This window comes from Neofelis nebulosa, chromosome 2, assembly GCF_028018385.1.
Source record: "Neofelis nebulosa isolate mNeoNeb1 chromosome 2, mNeoNeb1.pri, whole genome shotgun sequence".
Lineage (NCBI taxonomy): Eukaryota > Metazoa > Chordata > Mammalia > Carnivora > Felidae > Neofelis > Neofelis nebulosa.
The window spans coordinates 7,435,979-7,454,148 of record NC_080783.1 but is presented as its reverse complement, the minus strand read 5'-3'; the positions used below and the strand labels follow the sequence as shown (position 1 = coordinate 7,454,148).

Genomic DNA, 18,170 nt, shown 5'->3' with positions numbered 1-18,170 from the left:
TCTCAAAAAAAGATTGTTGAATCACTGGCGTTCGTGTTGGGAGTTAGAACTTTTCCCTTGCCATAGGATCTTGAGATCGTGCCTTGCTTTCCAGCATTCACCCAGCATGAGGGATTAACTGTGGACTTGAATGAGACTATCTGTTAGTTCTAAGCTGTTGCTGAGTATTTCAAATCCTACACATCCTTGAAATTTTAGACTCTTTAGTCAGTAATAATCTAAGCTGAAAGTGACTTGGAAAGGAAAAAATTTAGAGAGTGAGAGATTGATGGGTCAGGTTTTTTTTTTATATTAAAACTTGTTTATCTGACAAGATCGAGCATTGTAGGTGCTAAAAGAGCACAAAGGTGAATGAGACTGTGGATCAAGGGGCTTACATTTAGTAGTAGCAATATTAATAGTAGCCGACACTGAGCACTTACTATGTGCCAGGCACCGTGCTAAGCACTTTACATCTATTAACTTATTTGATCCTCTCAGCAACTCTGCGATATTATTTTCTTCATTTTGCAGAAAAGCAGCTGAGGCACAAACAGGTTAAGCAGCTTGCCCAGGTCACTAGCCAGTAAGTGATAGGGTGTCATAGAGGAGGCATACTTGGCCTGGGAGTACTTGGGTGAGATAAGATATAAACATAAATACCTATAATAGGGAAAAAAGTTTAAAAAGCCATAGGAAAACAGATAAAATGTTAGAGGAACTTAGAATCCGCTAACCACTGAAGAAATTTACAGTGTAGGGACACCTGGGTAGCCCAGTTCAGCTCAGCTCATGATCTCACAGTTTGTGGGTTCGAGCCCCACATCAAGCTCTGTGCTGATAGCTTAAAGCCTGGAGCCTCCTTCGGATTCTGTATCTCCCCCTCTCTCTGTCCCTCCCCTGCTCACACTCTGTGTGTCTCTCTCCCCTTCTCTCTCTCTCTCTCAAAAATAAACGAACATATGGGAATGCAAGATGATGCAGCCACTCTGGAAGACAGTATGGAGGTTCCTCAAAAAACTAAAAATAGAACTACCCTATGACCCAGCAATTGCACTAGGCATTTATCCACGGGATACAGGTGTGCTGTTTCGAAGGGACACATGCACCCCCATATTTATAGCTGCACTATTAACAATAGCCAAAGTATGGAAAGAGCCCAAATGTCCATCGGTGGATGAATGGCTAAAGACGGTGTGAGATATATACATATATATACATATATATATATATATATATATATATATATATGATGGAGTATTACTGATATATATATTACTGATATATATATATTACATGGTATATATATATATATATATATATATGTATAGTGGAGTATTACTCGGCAATCAAAAAGAATGAAATCTTGCCATTGACAACTACGTGGATGGAACTAGAGGGTATTCTGCTAAGCGAAATTAGAGAAAGACAAAAATCACACGACTTCACTCATGTGAGGACTTTAAGAGACAAAACAGATGAACATAAGGGAAACAAAAATAACATAAAATCAGGGAGAGGGACAAAACAGAAGAGACTCATAAGTATGGAGAACAAACTGAGGGTTACTAGAGGATTATGGGAGGGGAGATGGGCTAAATAGGTAAGGGGCACTTAAGGAATCTACTCCCGAAGTCATTGTTGCACTATATGCTAACTGATTTGGATATAAATTTTTAAAAATAAAAAATAAAATAAAAAAAAATAAACAAACATAAAAAATTTACTGTGTAAGCAGAATCTTGGGCATATTGCAGGGAATTAAAGATGTAGCCTTTTTGTGGAGGTGGTAAGGGGTGACACTATGAGAAAATGTTTTCTCAATCTCAGATCGTGTGAAAAGTGCCCCAGATTAACACGCCTTATTGAATTCACAGGCTGTTGTCCCTGGACCAGCAGAGCATCCCCTGCAGTACAACTATACTTTCTGGTACTCCAGAAGAACCCCCGGCCGTCCCACTAGCTCACAGAGCTATGAACAGAATATCAAACAGATTGGCACCTTTGCCTCTGTGAGTACTTACTGGTTTAATGTAGTGAGCCTTGGTGGTACAGTCATGCCTGTACTTCTATCATTGTGTTTATTTACCTTCTGGTAACCTGTTTAGGGTTCTGCTTTCTTTATTTGACTGACCTGAGTCCCTCAGGTTTGCTCCTTCTGAGATTCCTCATTAGACATTCATAGGTAACATACATAGGTATCAATAAGTATGGCATTGACCAGAAGTAGACAGTACAAAATACATGTTTGTTTAAACAGATATTTGTTGGGTCCTTACTATGTGCAAAGTGTCATGGGGATACGAAATTTTATAATACATTGTATATACTTTTATGAAGCTTGACGGTAAAGACGGTAAAAATTTGAAAGTTTCTCTTGTATTAAGAACCTCCCATTGACAGGGCGCCTGGCTGGCTCAGTCAGTAGAGCATGGGACTCTTGATCTTGGGGGCAAAGAGCTTACTTAAAAAAAAAAAAAAAAAAAAAAAAAAAACCTCCTATTAGGATTTTGGATATGTTAGTAACTATGCATAAAGTAGTGTCTTTTTCCTGTGTTCAGGAAGAAAATTAAATCCTGATAATTGTTTTTGTAGGTACTGTCCGAGATAGCCCAGCTGTGTCTTGTCTCCCTCACAGGCATCTAGGTGTGTGTGCCCTGAGAGTTCTCTGCAACTAAAACCAGTTTTTTTCAACAAAAATTATCACACATTTCCTGTGTGCTGTATATTTGATCTCTGGGCAAAATCAAATGCAGGACTTGTTATTTTCTTAAAATTATTGAGGTTTTTTTTTTCCTATTTAAAATGTAGACACTGGAAAAGGAAACTATAACAGACAGCAAACATTACAATAAATTGGTAAGAGGTGATAGGAAAAGAAATGAATTCTGGACAAAGGAAACAATAGAAATAAACTTTTGAGAATATCAGTGCCTTCCTAACATTCCTGAATCTATCACAAAATGTTGGTGACCTGCCATGTGGGAATATTAGACAGTACAGGGAAGGTAGCAGCTGTTACGTTATGAACACATGGATGGCCACTTGGGGTCAGAGACTATGCTGGGGAGGAGGAAGTTTTCATTCAGGGTTCTATTCAGTTATTTGGGGGGTAATTAGGAATATTCCTAGTGTTTTTCTTTTCCTCTTAACAAAGGTATCTATGAATTCACCCAACTTGCGCACAGAGGGTTTTCTTTTTTCTTTTTTTGGCGTAAATGTTGAGTTGACTAGAGCAACATAATCGGCATTACCTGGGGTCACTGCCTTATCCAGACTCACTGGATGTGTGATGACAGTGTTTAAAGTTGTCTGTTGTATAATTCAAGGCATTAGGAAATGTCTCCCAATATTAAATTCCTCACAGAGAAATAATCATATTATGAAAACTTAATGAAATCCAAAGCAGTATTTCCCAGTGGTCCTTAATCCTAATAATTGACAATTTTTTTAAATTTTGGGGCGCCTGGGTGGCTCAGTTGGTTAAGCATCAACTTCAGTTCAGGTCATGATCTCCCAGTTTGTGAGTTCGAGCCCCATGTCAGGCTCTGTGCTGACAGCTCAGAGACTGGAGCCTGCTTTGGATTCAGTCTCTCTCTCTGCCCCTTGCCTGCTCACACTCTTGTCTTTAAAAAAAAAAATTTTTTTTTTAAGAAAAAAAAAGCAGTGCTTGATGAGGGAATTAGGGGTGGTTGTTACACTTTCTCCCTAACCTCCCCACCTCCAGTTCCTAATCCACGGTGAACCACAGGTTCTAGTGGCTGTATCTTGTTTCTTCCCCGTGTGTCAGAGTGAGAAAAAAATTACTGCTCATTGTATGCACGTGACCACTTACTGTCCCTGATCACCATATACAGTTAAACATCGCAGTTGTTGAGATGAGACCTTGCTTCGGAATCCTGTGAATGGCATTTCTTCCTGACTTCTTTGTAACATGAGACATTTCTGTGTTTCTGTTGTCTAGAAGAATTGAAGCAACAGCCATTTCATAAAGTGTAAAGCTTTACACTTTATGAAAATAAAAGGATTCCACTGTTTATCCTTAGTTGCTGTCCACATCTAGAAGTATGACCTGAATCTGTGTCGACTCAGTACCCATTTTCAGCTGCTCCTCAGCAGTGTGTTGGCAATTTCCAACTGTCTTCAGACTGCTTCACGTTTCTTCTTTCCTCCTAAAGCGTGCCTCCTCACCAGCCAGTACTCTGTGGGTGTCCTCTGTGAGTTACAGAGGACAAGGGAAGTAAATGGGCATAACTTGAAGAGTAGGAATAAGCATACATCTGATAGAGAAATAGATCTAGTTTTCTAACAGGATGGTGAAGGAGGGGCAAAGAGAAACAGATTTTCTAGCTAAGAGGAGGAACTTAATCCCCAAGTATAAGAGGCTAAGTTCTTTTTGGTTTTGGCTGTCCTGGCCTTAGCAGCAGCCACCATGGTTTACGGTGATGCATGTGGTAGATGCCATCACTTTTGCACAGTAACCAAACACAACTAAAATGTATGCATTGTAGTTAATGCTGTATCTGCCAACAAATAGTCTTTGAGGAATGATCAAACTTGAGGTTATAAAATAAGTCATGGGTGGGGAGGGCACCTGGGTGGCTCAGTCAGTTCAGCATCTGACTTCGGCTCAGGTCATGATCTCACGGTTTGTGAGTTCGAGCCCCATGTCGGGCTCTGTGCTGACAGCTCAGAGCCTGGAGCCTGCTTCGGATTCTGTGTCTCCTCTCTCTCTTTGTCCCTCCCCTGCTTACGCTCACTTGCTCTCTCTCTCTCTCAAAGATAAATAAACGTTAAAAAAATAAAATAAATTAAGTCATCGGGATATGACATACAGCATGATGACTGTAGTTAATAACACTCTATTTTGTTTAAAAAGTGATTTGGTTCAGGACACCTGGGTGGTTCAGTCGGTCAAGCAATCAACTCTTGATTTCAGCTCTGGTCATGATCTCACAGTTCACGGGTTTGAGCCCTGCATCGGGCTCTGCACTGTGTCAGCACAGATCCTGCTTGGAATTCTCTCTCCCTCTCTCTCTGCCCCTCCCCCACTCATGTGCGCGCGCGCGCGCGCACACACACATGCTCTCTCAAATAAACTTAAAAAAGTTTTTTTAAGTGACTTGGTCCTTAAAAAAATACATTTAGGCTGAGGTTATGTGAAACTTAATATACCTCAAGACTGAGAGAATTCCACCGTGTGTGTTGGGGCTTCTGGCCGGCTCGGTCTATAGAGCATGCGACTCTTAATCTCAGGCTAGTCAGTTCAAGCCCCATGTTGGGTGGAGCCTGCTTAAAAAAAAATAATAAATTAAATTAAAATAAAATAAAAGGATTCCACTGTGTAAAACAAGGTCCTCTTACATCATGTAATGATTATCCTAGGGCTTCCACAGTGAGGGCTCCTGGCTGAGGCTGGCATTTTTTTGCCTAAAGAGTTTATTCTTGTATCAACAATAGGATATTTTTCCATACTTTCCTTCCCATACAACACGCCTTCCTTCTCACTTCCCCTAGTGAAAATGTATCCTTCAAAAAGTAGAGTCTGTAGCACAGTATCTTCCATGTTTATGTTCTCTTAGATCTCACATTCATTCAAAGAAAAAAGACCCATCTTTTGTACTCTGGGACCTTCTCTCTGCAGGTGGAGCAGTTCTGGAGGTTTTACAGCCACATGGTCCGTCCCGGGGACCTGACAGGCCACAGCGACTTCCATCTCTTCAAAGAAGGAATTAAACCCATGTGGGAGGTGAGCACTGAGGATCTTGGACCACTTTTCTGAGTGGTTGTTGTTGTTGTTGTTGTTGTTGTTTGTTGTTTAGCCCTGCCAAGGTTAAAAGTATTTAAAGTCTTCTCTCAAAGCTACAAAGGGCCAGGACTTGTAGGAAAAGGCACTGATGTCATTGCTTGTCTGTGTGGGTGGTTTACAGAGATTTTTTTTTTTTTTTTAATCACTAAAATGGTATTATAACAATATTGAAATACTTTTTTAAAAATTGCCTCTGGGGCACCTGGGTGGCTCAGTAAGTTACACATCCACCTTCGGCTCAGGTCATGATCTCACAGTACATGAGTTGGAGTCCCGCATCGGGCTCTGCACGGTGCAGAACCTGCTTAGGATTCTCTCTCTTTCCCTCCCTCTCTCTCTCTCTCTCTGCCCCTCTCCCACTCGTACTTTCTCTCAAAATAAATAAACTTTAAAAAAAGAAGTACCTTTGTTCCCATCAAACTGGTTGTGTGTGCACGTGATTGAAGTGGATAAAAAGTAAGCTTGCTTACAGGCAGTAGCTGGAGACCCAGAGCTGAGCTCTGTGAACCCTGCTGTAATCCGTCTTCTGTTGTGATGCCAGGGCATTTTTCTAGAAGACAAACATGAAAACACACACACACACACACACACACACCCAGCTATAGGCCCTGTGCTGCTCTGCATTGCTCACATGACCTTGCAGTCACCCTCCAGGCCTCATCTCCCTCCAAGGGAAGCGTGGCCAGGCCTTCCCTCCAAGTGCAGCTCGCCTTCCTCTTTTCATCCCCCTGACACACAGTCTCAGTTTGTACACAGACAAGTTTTTCTCAAAGCCTTCACCTGCTTTACCTGCCTAATCCATATGTCGCTCAAGACCCAGCTTAAATGTTTCCTTTTCTTGAGTGTTTCTGACTGTCTTGCTCCGCTTTAACTTAGTGTATCTCTTATCAGACTATATTGCTGCAGTTCATTTTCTTGGCTCTCTGTTCTTCCACTAGAGCAAATCTAGGTAGAGACTGTGTCTGTGTACTTGAGACCTGGTGACACTTGGTAAACTTTTAGTGGATGAAGGAAGGAATGATCAGTATTTGAAATCTGACATCATTTCATTTTGATTCCTAAAGTAGTTCCAGAAAAAGAGGATTTTTTTTAAAAGGTCAGTGTAGCCATTTATTGTAATGGCTTATACCCAGGATTCCCACCTCCCCTCCCCCCCCCCCCATTTCTTGTCTCCCTGGCCCTACCACCATTTTTCCTATAAAATTGCATAACTGGAAAGTGATAGGACTTCTTAGCATTCAAGGGATCCTTGGCTTTTTCTGGCCTTCATGCAAAAGTAAAAGAGCTGTGAAACCACACTTTAACTTTGATGCTTTCTCTCTTCTCCAGGATGATGCAAATAAAAATGGTGGCAAGTGGATTATTCGGCTGCGGAAGGGCTTGGCGTCCCGTTGCTGGGAGAATCTCATCCTGGCCATGTTGGGGGAACAGTTCATGGTCGGGGAGGAGATCTGTGGGGCTGTGGTCTCTGTCCGGTTTCAGGTAAGCCACCCCATGGGCGGGTCCGCTTTCTCGTGTTGCCTTTGCTCTCTTCAGTGCCTCTGGCTTGCTTTGACCATTGCTTCTGTTCCTCCTGTAGGAGGACATTATTTCAATATGGAATAAGACTGCCAGTGACCAAGCAACCACAGCCCGAATCCGGGATACGCTTCGGCGAGTGCTTAACCTACCTCCCAACACCATTATGGAGTACAAAACCCACACCGACAGCATCAAGTACGTGTTGGGGGTGCTTGGGGGGCATGTCCCTAAGCTTAGCAGAAGTAGGTCCTTAGTTGGGCCCAGAGGAATATGGTCATGCAGGAGCCTGACTTACAGAGAAGGGACAGACCAGTCTTCCCCTCTAGTGCTTCTGGCCACTTGTAGCAGTTCTTTGCTGGTGAGGCTCCCTGCCCGCCTACACTGTGGGGTGCTTTGCATCAGAGAGAGCCCTTCTGCACAACCCCAGTTGCACCGCCTGGGCTTGCTTTATTTACACAGGCTGTCTTGTCTTTCATTCACTAACCACTATCTTAAAATGAAAGACAAAGTGCTTTTCCTTTTCTTGCTGTTTTTTAAGATGATTTCACTGCACAATCAAGTCCTCCTCCCTGTCTGCCCCTCACCCCACTTTTGCATGTCTTTTTAACTTCTTAGCGTCAGTCTGTTTTCTTTGTCCTGGGAAATTGACTTCTTATTGGGAACGATGACTCCACTTCCTTGTGTGTAGAGCTGAAATTGTAGAGGAAGCAGAACAGTGTGTTTGTGAGAGTAGAATCTAAGGGGAAAGCAGGAATGCCAAAGGGGAAGTAAGCTTTGCGATCTACCTAGGACTTGGGGTACCTAGAGCTGGACATCCACAAATGAGAATCACTGGTTAGGATTGCTCCTTCAGTGATTGAATGTCATAAGTAAATTCAGGTTATTATGAAGAAGTCGTGGGGAGTGGCTGTTAGGTTTTCTCAAAACTAGAGGGAGAGCTAGCCAACTAGGAGTCAAGACTTTTAGGTTTAACTCTCTTCTTTGACTCCAGTATCAATATGTGCCTTTGGCAAGTCTCTACCGCTCTGCTTCAGTTTCCCCATCTGTAAAATGGGAGATAAATAATACTTTACCTAACAGGGTTGTCGTGAGGCTGATTTAATCTTTGTAATTGAAGGTCCTCAGGTGGAGAATGCTCTTACAGGGCCAAGTATGATTACTGCTATCATCGTCATCATTAGTAATAATATCATCATCATGTTATTCTTACTAAAGACTAGTAATGAGCCCAATGATGGTGTTCAGCAGGCAGACCATTTGGGAATCTTCTTCCCATGCATTCATAGACAGTGTGGGTGGAGTTGGTTTAAACTAGCTAAATGCCAGTTTTTTCCTGGGAACACTGCCACAAAAGTTGGTCCATAATCAAATGGCTGCGTGTGACTCATCGTAGCCACCAACAGGCGTTAGCCAGCCATGGCCCTGGTTGCTTGCCTTAGCAGTCTGGAGTTAGCATTGTTTTTCTCTAGGCAGGTTTTCCCTATTCTTTGTTCTGGGAGAGAATAGTTTCTGCCCTCCAGCCCGACACAGTCCAGGCTGGTGAGATCCACACCTGCTTTTTCTAGGACTCTTATGTTCAGGGTTCCCAAATGCTTCCCCCCTCCACTTCCCCCCAAAGTAACCTTTTCACCTGGATAGGAAAGGGAAAGAGGTATTTTTCAACTCTCCCCTCTCCACTGTTCTCCCTCTCTAATACCCTGAGGCGGTTCTTCCTGACTTTTATAGAAAGGTGTACAAGTCCTTATGAGTCTAGGAGAGCCCGTGGGCTTTTTGCCTTAGTTGGCTGCTCGCTGCTTTATCAAGAGATCTGCCTAGCACTCCAGCCCTGCAGCTACAGGGACCAGAAAACCCTCCTTGATTCCCAGATGCTACTTTCCCTTGCGTCTCCCTCTCTTTCCTCTCCCAATGTGCCCACCTTTTGCACTTCCACTAGAATGCCAGGCAGGCTGGGCCCCCAAAGGCTCCTTTTTCAAAACCTCTGGAAGCCGCGGTTGAATGTGCCATGACCCTCTCCCTCTCTGGATGGCACCATCATTGAAGCTGGCCTCATCGGAGTCTCTTGTTTTGTTGGCGAGCTACCTGGAAGATCCTTCTGTCCTGGACAAGAGGAATTGGAAGAGCATTTTATGTTTTAAGAACAGGCTGACACGCAGCAGCTACAACAACAGCTGAGATCACTTAATAAATGGTGCTAAACTAGCTTGTCTCATGCTCTTGCTCTTTACGGTGCATCAAAGAAGTGGCCTTTCAGACTGACTGTCACCTTATTAAGGAATGGCACAGACTTCTCCATGGAGGGCCATCTGGGGAATGCAGCCTCATTTCCATAAGCCCATTGTAGTGTCACATGGTATTTTGTTCCAGTTCTGCTGAGGTCTGACATAATGAGGTGACATCTCGCTCTCAAAATGAGACCCCATTTTCTGGTACTTGAATTGTAGTTCCCATCTGGTCACGCTGATAACCAGAACAGAGTGATTTCGGATTCGAATTCAGCTTGAAAGTCTGTTAAGGTTGGAAAGGGGGATCCTTGGCCTTTGCTTCGCTTTGTTTGCCTTTACTTCAAAGAAATCTCTTGCTCGGAGGTAAAGCCCTGCTTCTGTCTGTGTGTGGCTGTGTGTCTGTAGTTTCCTTGCTTTGTGTTAACAGGGTTTTCTCACTGTGCCAAGCTGCCCAAGCCACAGGCTCTTTGCCAGCCTTCTCCCTTCTGTTTTCCGTTTAGAACCAAATCATCTTCCTCTTTGAGCTAGTCCTGCTTGCAAGGTTTCAAGGTTGTAGCCCTTCTCCCAGGGTTATTGTGCATCAGGATCCAGGGCGGGGCAGTGTCTTCATCCTGTAGGAGTTCGCTCCGTAGGCTGGCTGACTGTGGGACATACCGGCCCCTCGTGGCTTTGTGGCTTGGCTTGTACGCGCTGCAGCTCGGCCTTCAGGCGCCTAACCTGCATGTAGAATTCCAGCAGGCCTCATGTTACTTGAGGTCTTCTTGGGAGCTACTACCAAAACCAAAAAGGAACCGTTTTTATAGAACTTGAGGTCAGGTTGCCTAATAGCGTCTTGAAGGTGGCCGTGGGGGTAATGTGGAGTTTTCCAAAGCAGCCATTCCGTTTTGGCAGCAACACCCGTGCTTACACACTGACCAGCAGTCTCCATATGGCCCAGGATCTCACAGAACACACACTGGGACTAGCACTCAACATTCCGGAGGTGTTTGTGTCATTGTTTCTCTGTTTACTGCGTATCCAAAATTGGTTGAAGTACCTAGAAAATGGGAGATTCGTTGGCATACGGAAATGCCTATTCTCTATGTTTTCAGCGCTTGTCAAAGAATTACTTTCTATGGCCTTTTCCCTCTTGCCTTCCGATATTATTTACACGTATTGACCTTAATTTCAGCTGTATAAACCGGTCCAGGAGATGAGCTTGATGTCACCTTCTAGAGTAAGAGTTGATCAGAAAGCACCAAACCTACCCTGCGGCCCCTGTGATCCTTACCAAAACGTGAACCGAAGTCAGAACTGTTCTGCTTTGTTCTAGTCCTTGTGGCTCTCCCACAAGTGTGGCTTGGTTTAAGCCAAGGAGCAGCAGCTGCTGCGACTTGAGAATTCAAGGGAAGTGAAGGAAGAAAGGGCCAACAGTTGCTCTCCCCCGAGTTCTCTGGAGACGAGGGGGCTGCTGGAAACGGCAAGGGGCATTTTTTTAGGAGTAGCTTAGGTTTCTCAGTCAGGTTTCTCCACCTTGCTATGTTTCAGTCCAGTTTTCAGTGTCCTTTTTCAACTGTTTGGTTTTTCCAGCCTTCCCCTATTCACCCTGCTTGTGGCCTCTTCCTGCCGCCCTCTTAGGTGAGCTGAGGCAAACGCTGGTGCGCACAGTGCGTGGTGAGCTGCTTCGCTGCAGAAGGGACGCCTGCCTGCCGCTTCCTACCCCTGTTCACTGCCAGTAGTTTGCCCCCGAAGGGTGAGCAGGTCCCATTGAGAAATGGGGAACCTGTTAAGTTGGGCGTTAGCTCAGGTGCATGGCTCCTTTTAATGAGACCAGTCATAGCTGAGCTTTCATAGGTTTGGGTACTTGCGGACGTCAAGTAACTAACTGTATCCTCTTTTGAGGAGAAGTCTCATAATGCAGCCAGACTTGCAACCACCAGGGGACCACCAGGATAAAACTTGGCACAGAGCCACATAAAGCAGCAGTCTCTTTTGTGAGGAAATTCCTCTTTGGAATAGTCCCATTGAGTTCCTTTGTGTGTCTGGCCTGGAACGGAAAAGGGGAAGACAGGGCCAGCTTCACTCAGTGGGCCACAGTACTGGGGAGTCTGACCAGACCCCTCTGCAGAGGAAGTTGAGGGTAGGTGACTTCTCTTTATTACTTTATTCCAGAGGAGAGATGGGTCAAACCTGGGGACTTTGCTTTACCACGTCTAGATACCATTGTATGTAGACATTGAAGTTTGTAGGCAAGAACCAACCATCCCTTCCTCTGACGTGGCTAAATCATGGGATCGTAGCCTGGTGGCACCAGGTCACACCAGCATAATTGCTGGCCTGGCTTTGCGTCTAGGAGATGTTCCCCCATACTGATGCTCAAAGCCAAGAAAGCCCAGGCTAGCGGAGGCGGAGCATGTCCATGAGTATTGAGGGCCAGCTGCATGCAAGGCTGTGAACCAGGCTTTGAGTGGAGTGGGGGCAAGTACAGTTACAGAGAAATGAGATCTCGGCTCTCAGAATTTGCTTTCTGGTAAGCGAGCTGGGACAAGAGTGGTCTTTAAAAGACTGTCACTTTGTCATTTGAATCTGTTCAGAATCCCCTGTAGACTCTGCTAATCTCAGAGTAATTTTTTTTTTAAAGAAACTCCATTCATTCATTGGACACTTATAACATTTAACTTGTTCTTTCTTTACTTTTAGAAGAAGCAATTTTTAATATTACCTAGTATGCATAGGATGTCAGATGGAGAATAGTTAGAATATGCACACTTGGCTTTAGGTGGTTGACTTGCCTCTTAGCCAAGCATTGGCCTACGTAAGTGTGATTGTTCCAGTGACTGTGGCCAACTGTTTGGTGTCCATTGAGTCCGTGTAAGGAAATTACTAGACCCAGCCTCTTCATGTGGAGGTTTAGCACCTGAAGAAGATACCTCTGAAGAAAACGGGAGGGCGGTTTCATACTGGAATGGATTAGAGGGAGCTCTGAAATCTGTAATTCTGCAGGTTCTTAACACTGAGAACTGTTCTCTTTGGACTAGCATAGGCCTTTCTGGAAACAAAAGGATAAATGAGATGAAGCTTCAACACAGCCATGTAATTTGTTGATGCCTAAGTTGCTTAAAATAGGATTGAAATCTCACTATTAGAAGGAAAGAGGGGTTTCCTAGGTCGCTGCCCAAACATCGGATTTGCTTTACCCTTAATCTTCATGTGGAAGGAAGAATGAAATAGCCTTCTGATCTCACTCGTGGACTCAGGACGTTCATCGCATCAGCATCTCCAGAAAGGGCTGTGGAACAGATGTCTTGCTTTGGAGACTGAGTTTGTGAATTGACAAAGACTGGCACGCTTGATCAGCGGTCTTACGTATTTCTTCAATCGTTAGCATGTCTTAGTAGCTTTGGTAATACTCTCTAAAGACACCATTACCTGCAGATCAACCTCTTGTTCTAAGAGATCATTAACTTATAATTGCTCCTGTTCAAAAGGAAAAAAAACTAATGAAACTGGTATAAGTATTACCTGGAAGAAGGAATTTGTTGTACCAGGTCTCTGTATTTAAATCCCTCCCTACTTAAAGAAAACCTTCCTGTGGAAGGCCTGGTAATGAAGTATATTCTATTGGCCATAATATCACACCTGTAGTGAGTGACACATGTGTTGTCACCCAAGATACTGTCATTCCTTTAAACTGAGAATGGAATAATTGCCAGTAAGGAATTTTAGACTTACAAGCATTGAATTACCCATTATATGATATATATAAGTTCCCAAGGAATTTGCCAGGTAGTCTGTCCCTAATAGAGCTGAAAAGTGGCTGGGGCCGAAAGGTAGGACATCAGCTTCTCTGAGGAAACTTGAAGTGGTTTAGGGCTTCAAGGACACGTGAGGGATCTGGTTTTCTCCCGGTTCTTTGGCCAGCAGTCACCAACGGCTTGTTCTTCGTGGAGCGGCATCCAGAGAGACCGGGCACCCTGCAGTCCTGTTTCTTACTCCTTCCTAACCCCAATCACTAAATCAAGTTAATTGGCATGAAAGTTACAAGGATCATTGAGCCCTAAAAATTTGAGCTGCAATGACCTGCACAGTGTAAGGTAGTAATTACATGGGCATTTCCAGAAACGGATGGAATCTGATACAGATTTGGGGTGTGAGTTGGGAAGGGCCCGACAGTTGGAAATGAGAGCAGAGAAAGCGCTTTAGTTGCTTCATTGCATCTGCAGCCATCGTAATGCTTCTGGGCACCTGCCTTTACCCGCAGAGTGAGGCCTGATGAAGAACAGTAGTCCTGCCACCTGCCCTCACGCCCCCAAGGGCAGAAAGCCCTCTACCCCAGTGATTGGGGGTGTCTCCAGGGGGGATTGAGCTTAGCTCTGACCTCCTGGGCCTCCCTGTAGACTTGAGGCAGCAGGTAGAAGGACTGGCAGTTGCTTGAGGGGACAGGGCCAGACTTCGCTAGTCAAGCCAGCCAGGAGCAGTGCCAACTGGCCGCCACTGCTGATGTGAGGGCAACGTCTAGAGGGGGAAGGCTGACCGCTGCTTCCAGGTACTGGTGCGCTCCGCCCGACCTTGAGGTATCTCAAGTGGGATGTGGGGTTATCGTGTCTGTGCTCTCTTTGTTAAAAAGCTGTTGATCTGAATGTGCTATTGTGTTTTTTGTCTCTGGTTTGCCAGGGCCTGGGAGGAGTTTCATGGCCTGGTGAACAGCAGCGGCCGCTGATCGGACGCTCCCCTCTGTCTCTCACACTCAGGGTAGGGCCTTGTCTATCTTCTCTGTAACCTTGTGACATACCTCTCAGCCACAGGCCCCCTCTTCCCAAGGGCGTGCCCTCTCCCCGTTTACCCCCAGCCTTGCCTCTGCCAACATGGAGCCTGCTCCAGCTTCTCCTCTTTGACTGGTTGTCACAGTCTCAGAGAAAAGCACCAAGTCCAGAACCACTAGATCGTCCTCCCAGGGTCACGTGTCTCCCGGTGGCCCTCCGGGAGGATTGCTTAACTTCCCGTGCCCGTGTTTTCGTTTGGAAAATGAGGTTCCCCAGACTAAAGTGTCTTCGATCTCTTCCAATGCCAACATACCATGATTATAGACGTGCCACAGATCCTTTGTCTTTTGCCCAGACGTGGCCGCTTCAAGCCATCTGGCAGTGTCCTGTGACTGACAGGACAGTTCCGTGGGCTCTGGTGTGGGTTAGGTGAGAGGTGTGTCCCTTGTCTGCTGGCGGTGTCTATCAAGTGTGAGCAAACAGTGGTAGAACCTGTGGGTCTCACAGTGAGAGTGAGCTGGGGCAGATGCAGGGGCGTGCTTGACTAGACCGTCACATGTCACTGGAAGGGAGAGGCCCCGGGAAATTGAAGGCTGGGTCAGCTGACACATTGACTTTAAGAACATTTGTGTTTCAGTTAATGAAGAGAGTGCCAAGTCCATGTCTGTGTCTCTAGCAGAGGGAATTGGGTCAATTTACTCTGGATGAGAAGACAGTAACTGCATGTGCCTGCGCTGAGAGCATAGTCCTGGGCGTTAACTACCCTCCCGCCCCGCCACCCCCATCCCTGTGCAATAGAGAATTGCTAAAATTGGAACAGAATGTGTCAGCTGTAGTAGCCGCTGCAGAACTCCCCCTTCCCAGGAGGGAAATGAGGCTTTTTCGAGAAAAGGAGATCTGCATCCCTCAGACAGCAAGAGAGGATGACACAGAGGGACAGAGCAGGTGACCCGGGGTCTGAGTACTCTGCAGAGCTGGGTCATCTTTAGATAAACGGTCTCAGAAGTCCTGCACACACAGATGATGCCAGGCATGTCTTTTTTTAAAGCTTAATTCCTTTATTGTGAATTCAATTTTTAGGCATACTAGATTTTTTAAATTGCAATTTAAAAGTTTTCTCTGTAAAATATAGTTAACAGGTCAGAGGTGGCTGCTAGTATATACAAGGAGGGATGAAAAACAAGCATCGGCTGTAATGTTGGGTACACTGAAATGCAGGCTGAAAACGGCAGATACTTAGAATAAATAAGTCAGATTTCCAGAGGCCCGGTGCTATCATGCAATTGTTTTAATCATTTTAATAACATTACCATATTTAATTATTTCTAGGATATTTTTTGGTTTTGTTTTCAATATCCCTAAAATCAGGGTGCTCACAGTGAATGTGATAAGAAAGATTTTGGATGTAGTTTAATTAGCAACGTTTACTTCTTAGAGTACAGAAAACGATGGTATCTTTAAGAATCAATAGCATCTATGTTCCATCAGGGGAGAAAAGGCTTTAAAATGAAATCGGAATAATCAGAATGGGGGAAAACTGTCCCTCCCCCTTCACTAACACTGAATCCCTTGGGAAAGAGATCTCTGAATTGCCTTGAAATCCTGTCTTTGCATTGTTGCCATTTTGCAGTCTCTTCTTTCTTGTTTTTGTTGCCCCTATATCTTTTTTATCTGGCAGATGAAGAAGCACTTCATGGTTTAGGTGTTCTCCTGCGTAAAGCGCAGCCTTGGAAGTCTAATACTTGGAGTATTAGAGTCTGAACAAAAAAACCAACTCACGTCATTGTCTTAAAGACTTGAAAAAGACTCTCTATTTCATCCCTATCGCATTACCCCTGAAGGGGTGCTCTCAGCTGCTACGCTAGCTCTGAACTGCTCTTTTAAAGGTTCCTAACACTTTGGCTCCTCGTCCTCTTCACCTTTTCTTTTCCCCCTCCAAGGAGACCATGATCTAGGAGGAACTAAAAACTGCTATTTAAGTAATTGTTCTTGAACCACAAATACTTCTCAGTTGATCCGATATTTTATGCTATGACATATAGCTGCTAATATTCTAGAACCATTTCATTTGATCTGCATTACAAATCAGTATTGCCCTTTTAACCATGACTTCAATAGAAGTCCCAGTTAGCTGCTGAGGAGGATTTAGGTTACTTTTATGTCTGGGCTGGCATGCACAGAGCAATGATCTGTGTTGTTGGGGAATGAAGTTGGCCCTCAGTGGGAGATTAGAGATGGAAACTTGCCCCACTGAACCTAGGAAGGGTTTGTAGTTTTATTTAATATACAGGGAGGGAGAGGGGTGGAAGCCAGAGCTGGCCTGTGGTGGACAGCTGATAGCCAGAGAATGTTCCTCTGAAGACTGTACGGAAGCCTGTAGGCTGATTTGTGAGTGCACTCTCAGATCCCCCTCCGGAGCAGAGAGTCAGGTAGGGCTCCTACTCGGTGGCTCAGCTCGCAGTTTTCCCTTGAGGACCCGGAATCACTGTGGCCACTTCCTGCAAGAATGGAGAGGCATTGCTTTGAGGAACCAACCACCTTGCTCCTGTGTTATCCACCCTCAGGAGCTTGCCTCAACCTCAGCTTATTCTTCCCAGAGTTGGAAATTGTCCTTTCTAGAGAAGTACGAAATGGCAGAGCAGATTAGAAAGCTGTTACAGAGTATTTGGGTAACAGTTTTCCCCCCAAATGCCTGGGAATGTGAAGCTGGAAGCCAGTTTGGATGGGGCGCTGGTATTTCTGTCCTGCTATCAGGATAAAGAGTCATCCAGTAGAGAAAGGTCTTTTTAATTTTTTAATGTATTTTAGAGAGAGACTGTGCAAGCAGGAGAGGGGCAGAGAGAGAGGGAGACATAGAATCCGAAGCAGGCTCCAGGTTCCAAGCTATCAGCACAGAGCCGGATGTGGGGCTCGAACCCATGAACCGTGAGATCATGACCTGAGCTGAAGTTGGAGGTTTAACCAACTGAGCCACCCGGGCGCCCCGAGAAAGGTTCTTTTTGACCCCTCTCTAGCATTGTGGGTCTTTTAGCTCCTGTGTCCTGTGCCCTGGAGTGTAAAAATCCTCTGGGATAAATTAAGATACAGGGGAAAACTGATGTCTGAAAAGCCCCTTTAAATCAATACACTGGGCTCAATATATTTATATATAATTTATATTTTTATTTCATAAATTCATAGATAAGGATGTAAAATTTTTATTTCCTTCTAAAAGGTCTCTTGAAAAAATGAAAACAACAGAAAAGCCTTCCCGGTCGCCCATGCTCCATCACAACATTGCTAGGTGGCTAGAGGGGCTAGCTTTTAGGAGCTCACTCTGGATTTCCTAAATTATAGTTTGCTTTTATGAGAACAGAAGCCCATCTTTTTTGAAAAATTAAACGTTGCCTGTGACCTGCCACTCCCTTTCTTCTTTCTTCCTTCTTCCTTTTTCTGTCTCTTAATCTCTCTGGCACTGCAGCCTGGGGTAATGGACATAACCAAGGATTAGTTCTCAGCTGGTCTGAGATGAACACATTCCTCAGACGACATCTGGCACCGAGCTGTTCTCAGCCCACTTTTTTTTTTTTTTTTTTTTAAGAGAAGCTGGACCAGAGCTACCAGCTGCCACCAGCCTGTCATTGTCATTGTCAGCAGCCTGTCACCCATTCTCGTTGCTCTTTGTTTTCCTTTAAATCAAACTCTGGGGGAACTTAGCTAGATTATCCTGGCTTCTTATTCTTCTCCCTTTTCCACATTACAAATAAACCTTAGAATAATTGTGATTTCTTAGATTTTCTGACCGTGAAGAGATCTAGGACAGAAATAATTAGAATAAATAGTAAACATCTAGATGGGAAAGTGTTGTAGAGCTCTTCAGTTTACCTGCCACAGAGAGAATTTGTTTGTGGCCCAACC

General features: G+C 44.6%; 1 protein-coding gene across 5 annotated transcripts in view; it reads left to right on the top strand.

Moving 5' to 3' along the window:
- Nucleotides 1–18,170, top strand: part of EIF4E2 (eukaryotic translation initiation factor 4E family member 2) — a 30,147-nt gene that overhangs the window by 7,388 nt on the left and 4,589 nt on the right. The window contains exons 3-7 of one of the 5 annotated variants that reach the window (XM_058701108.1): nucleotides 1,857–1,991; nucleotides 5,624–5,728; nucleotides 7,118–7,270; nucleotides 7,368–7,504; nucleotides 14,185–14,262. In XM_058701108.1, the coding sequence (XP_058557091.1) occupies nucleotides 1,857–1,991; nucleotides 5,624–5,728; nucleotides 7,118–7,270; nucleotides 7,368–7,504; nucleotides 14,185–14,230 (576 nt within the window). In that variant the 3' untranslated portion in view covers nucleotides 14,231–14,262. The other 4 variants (XM_058701103.1, XM_058701101.1, XM_058701102.1 and 1 more) reach the window with 4 other exon arrangements.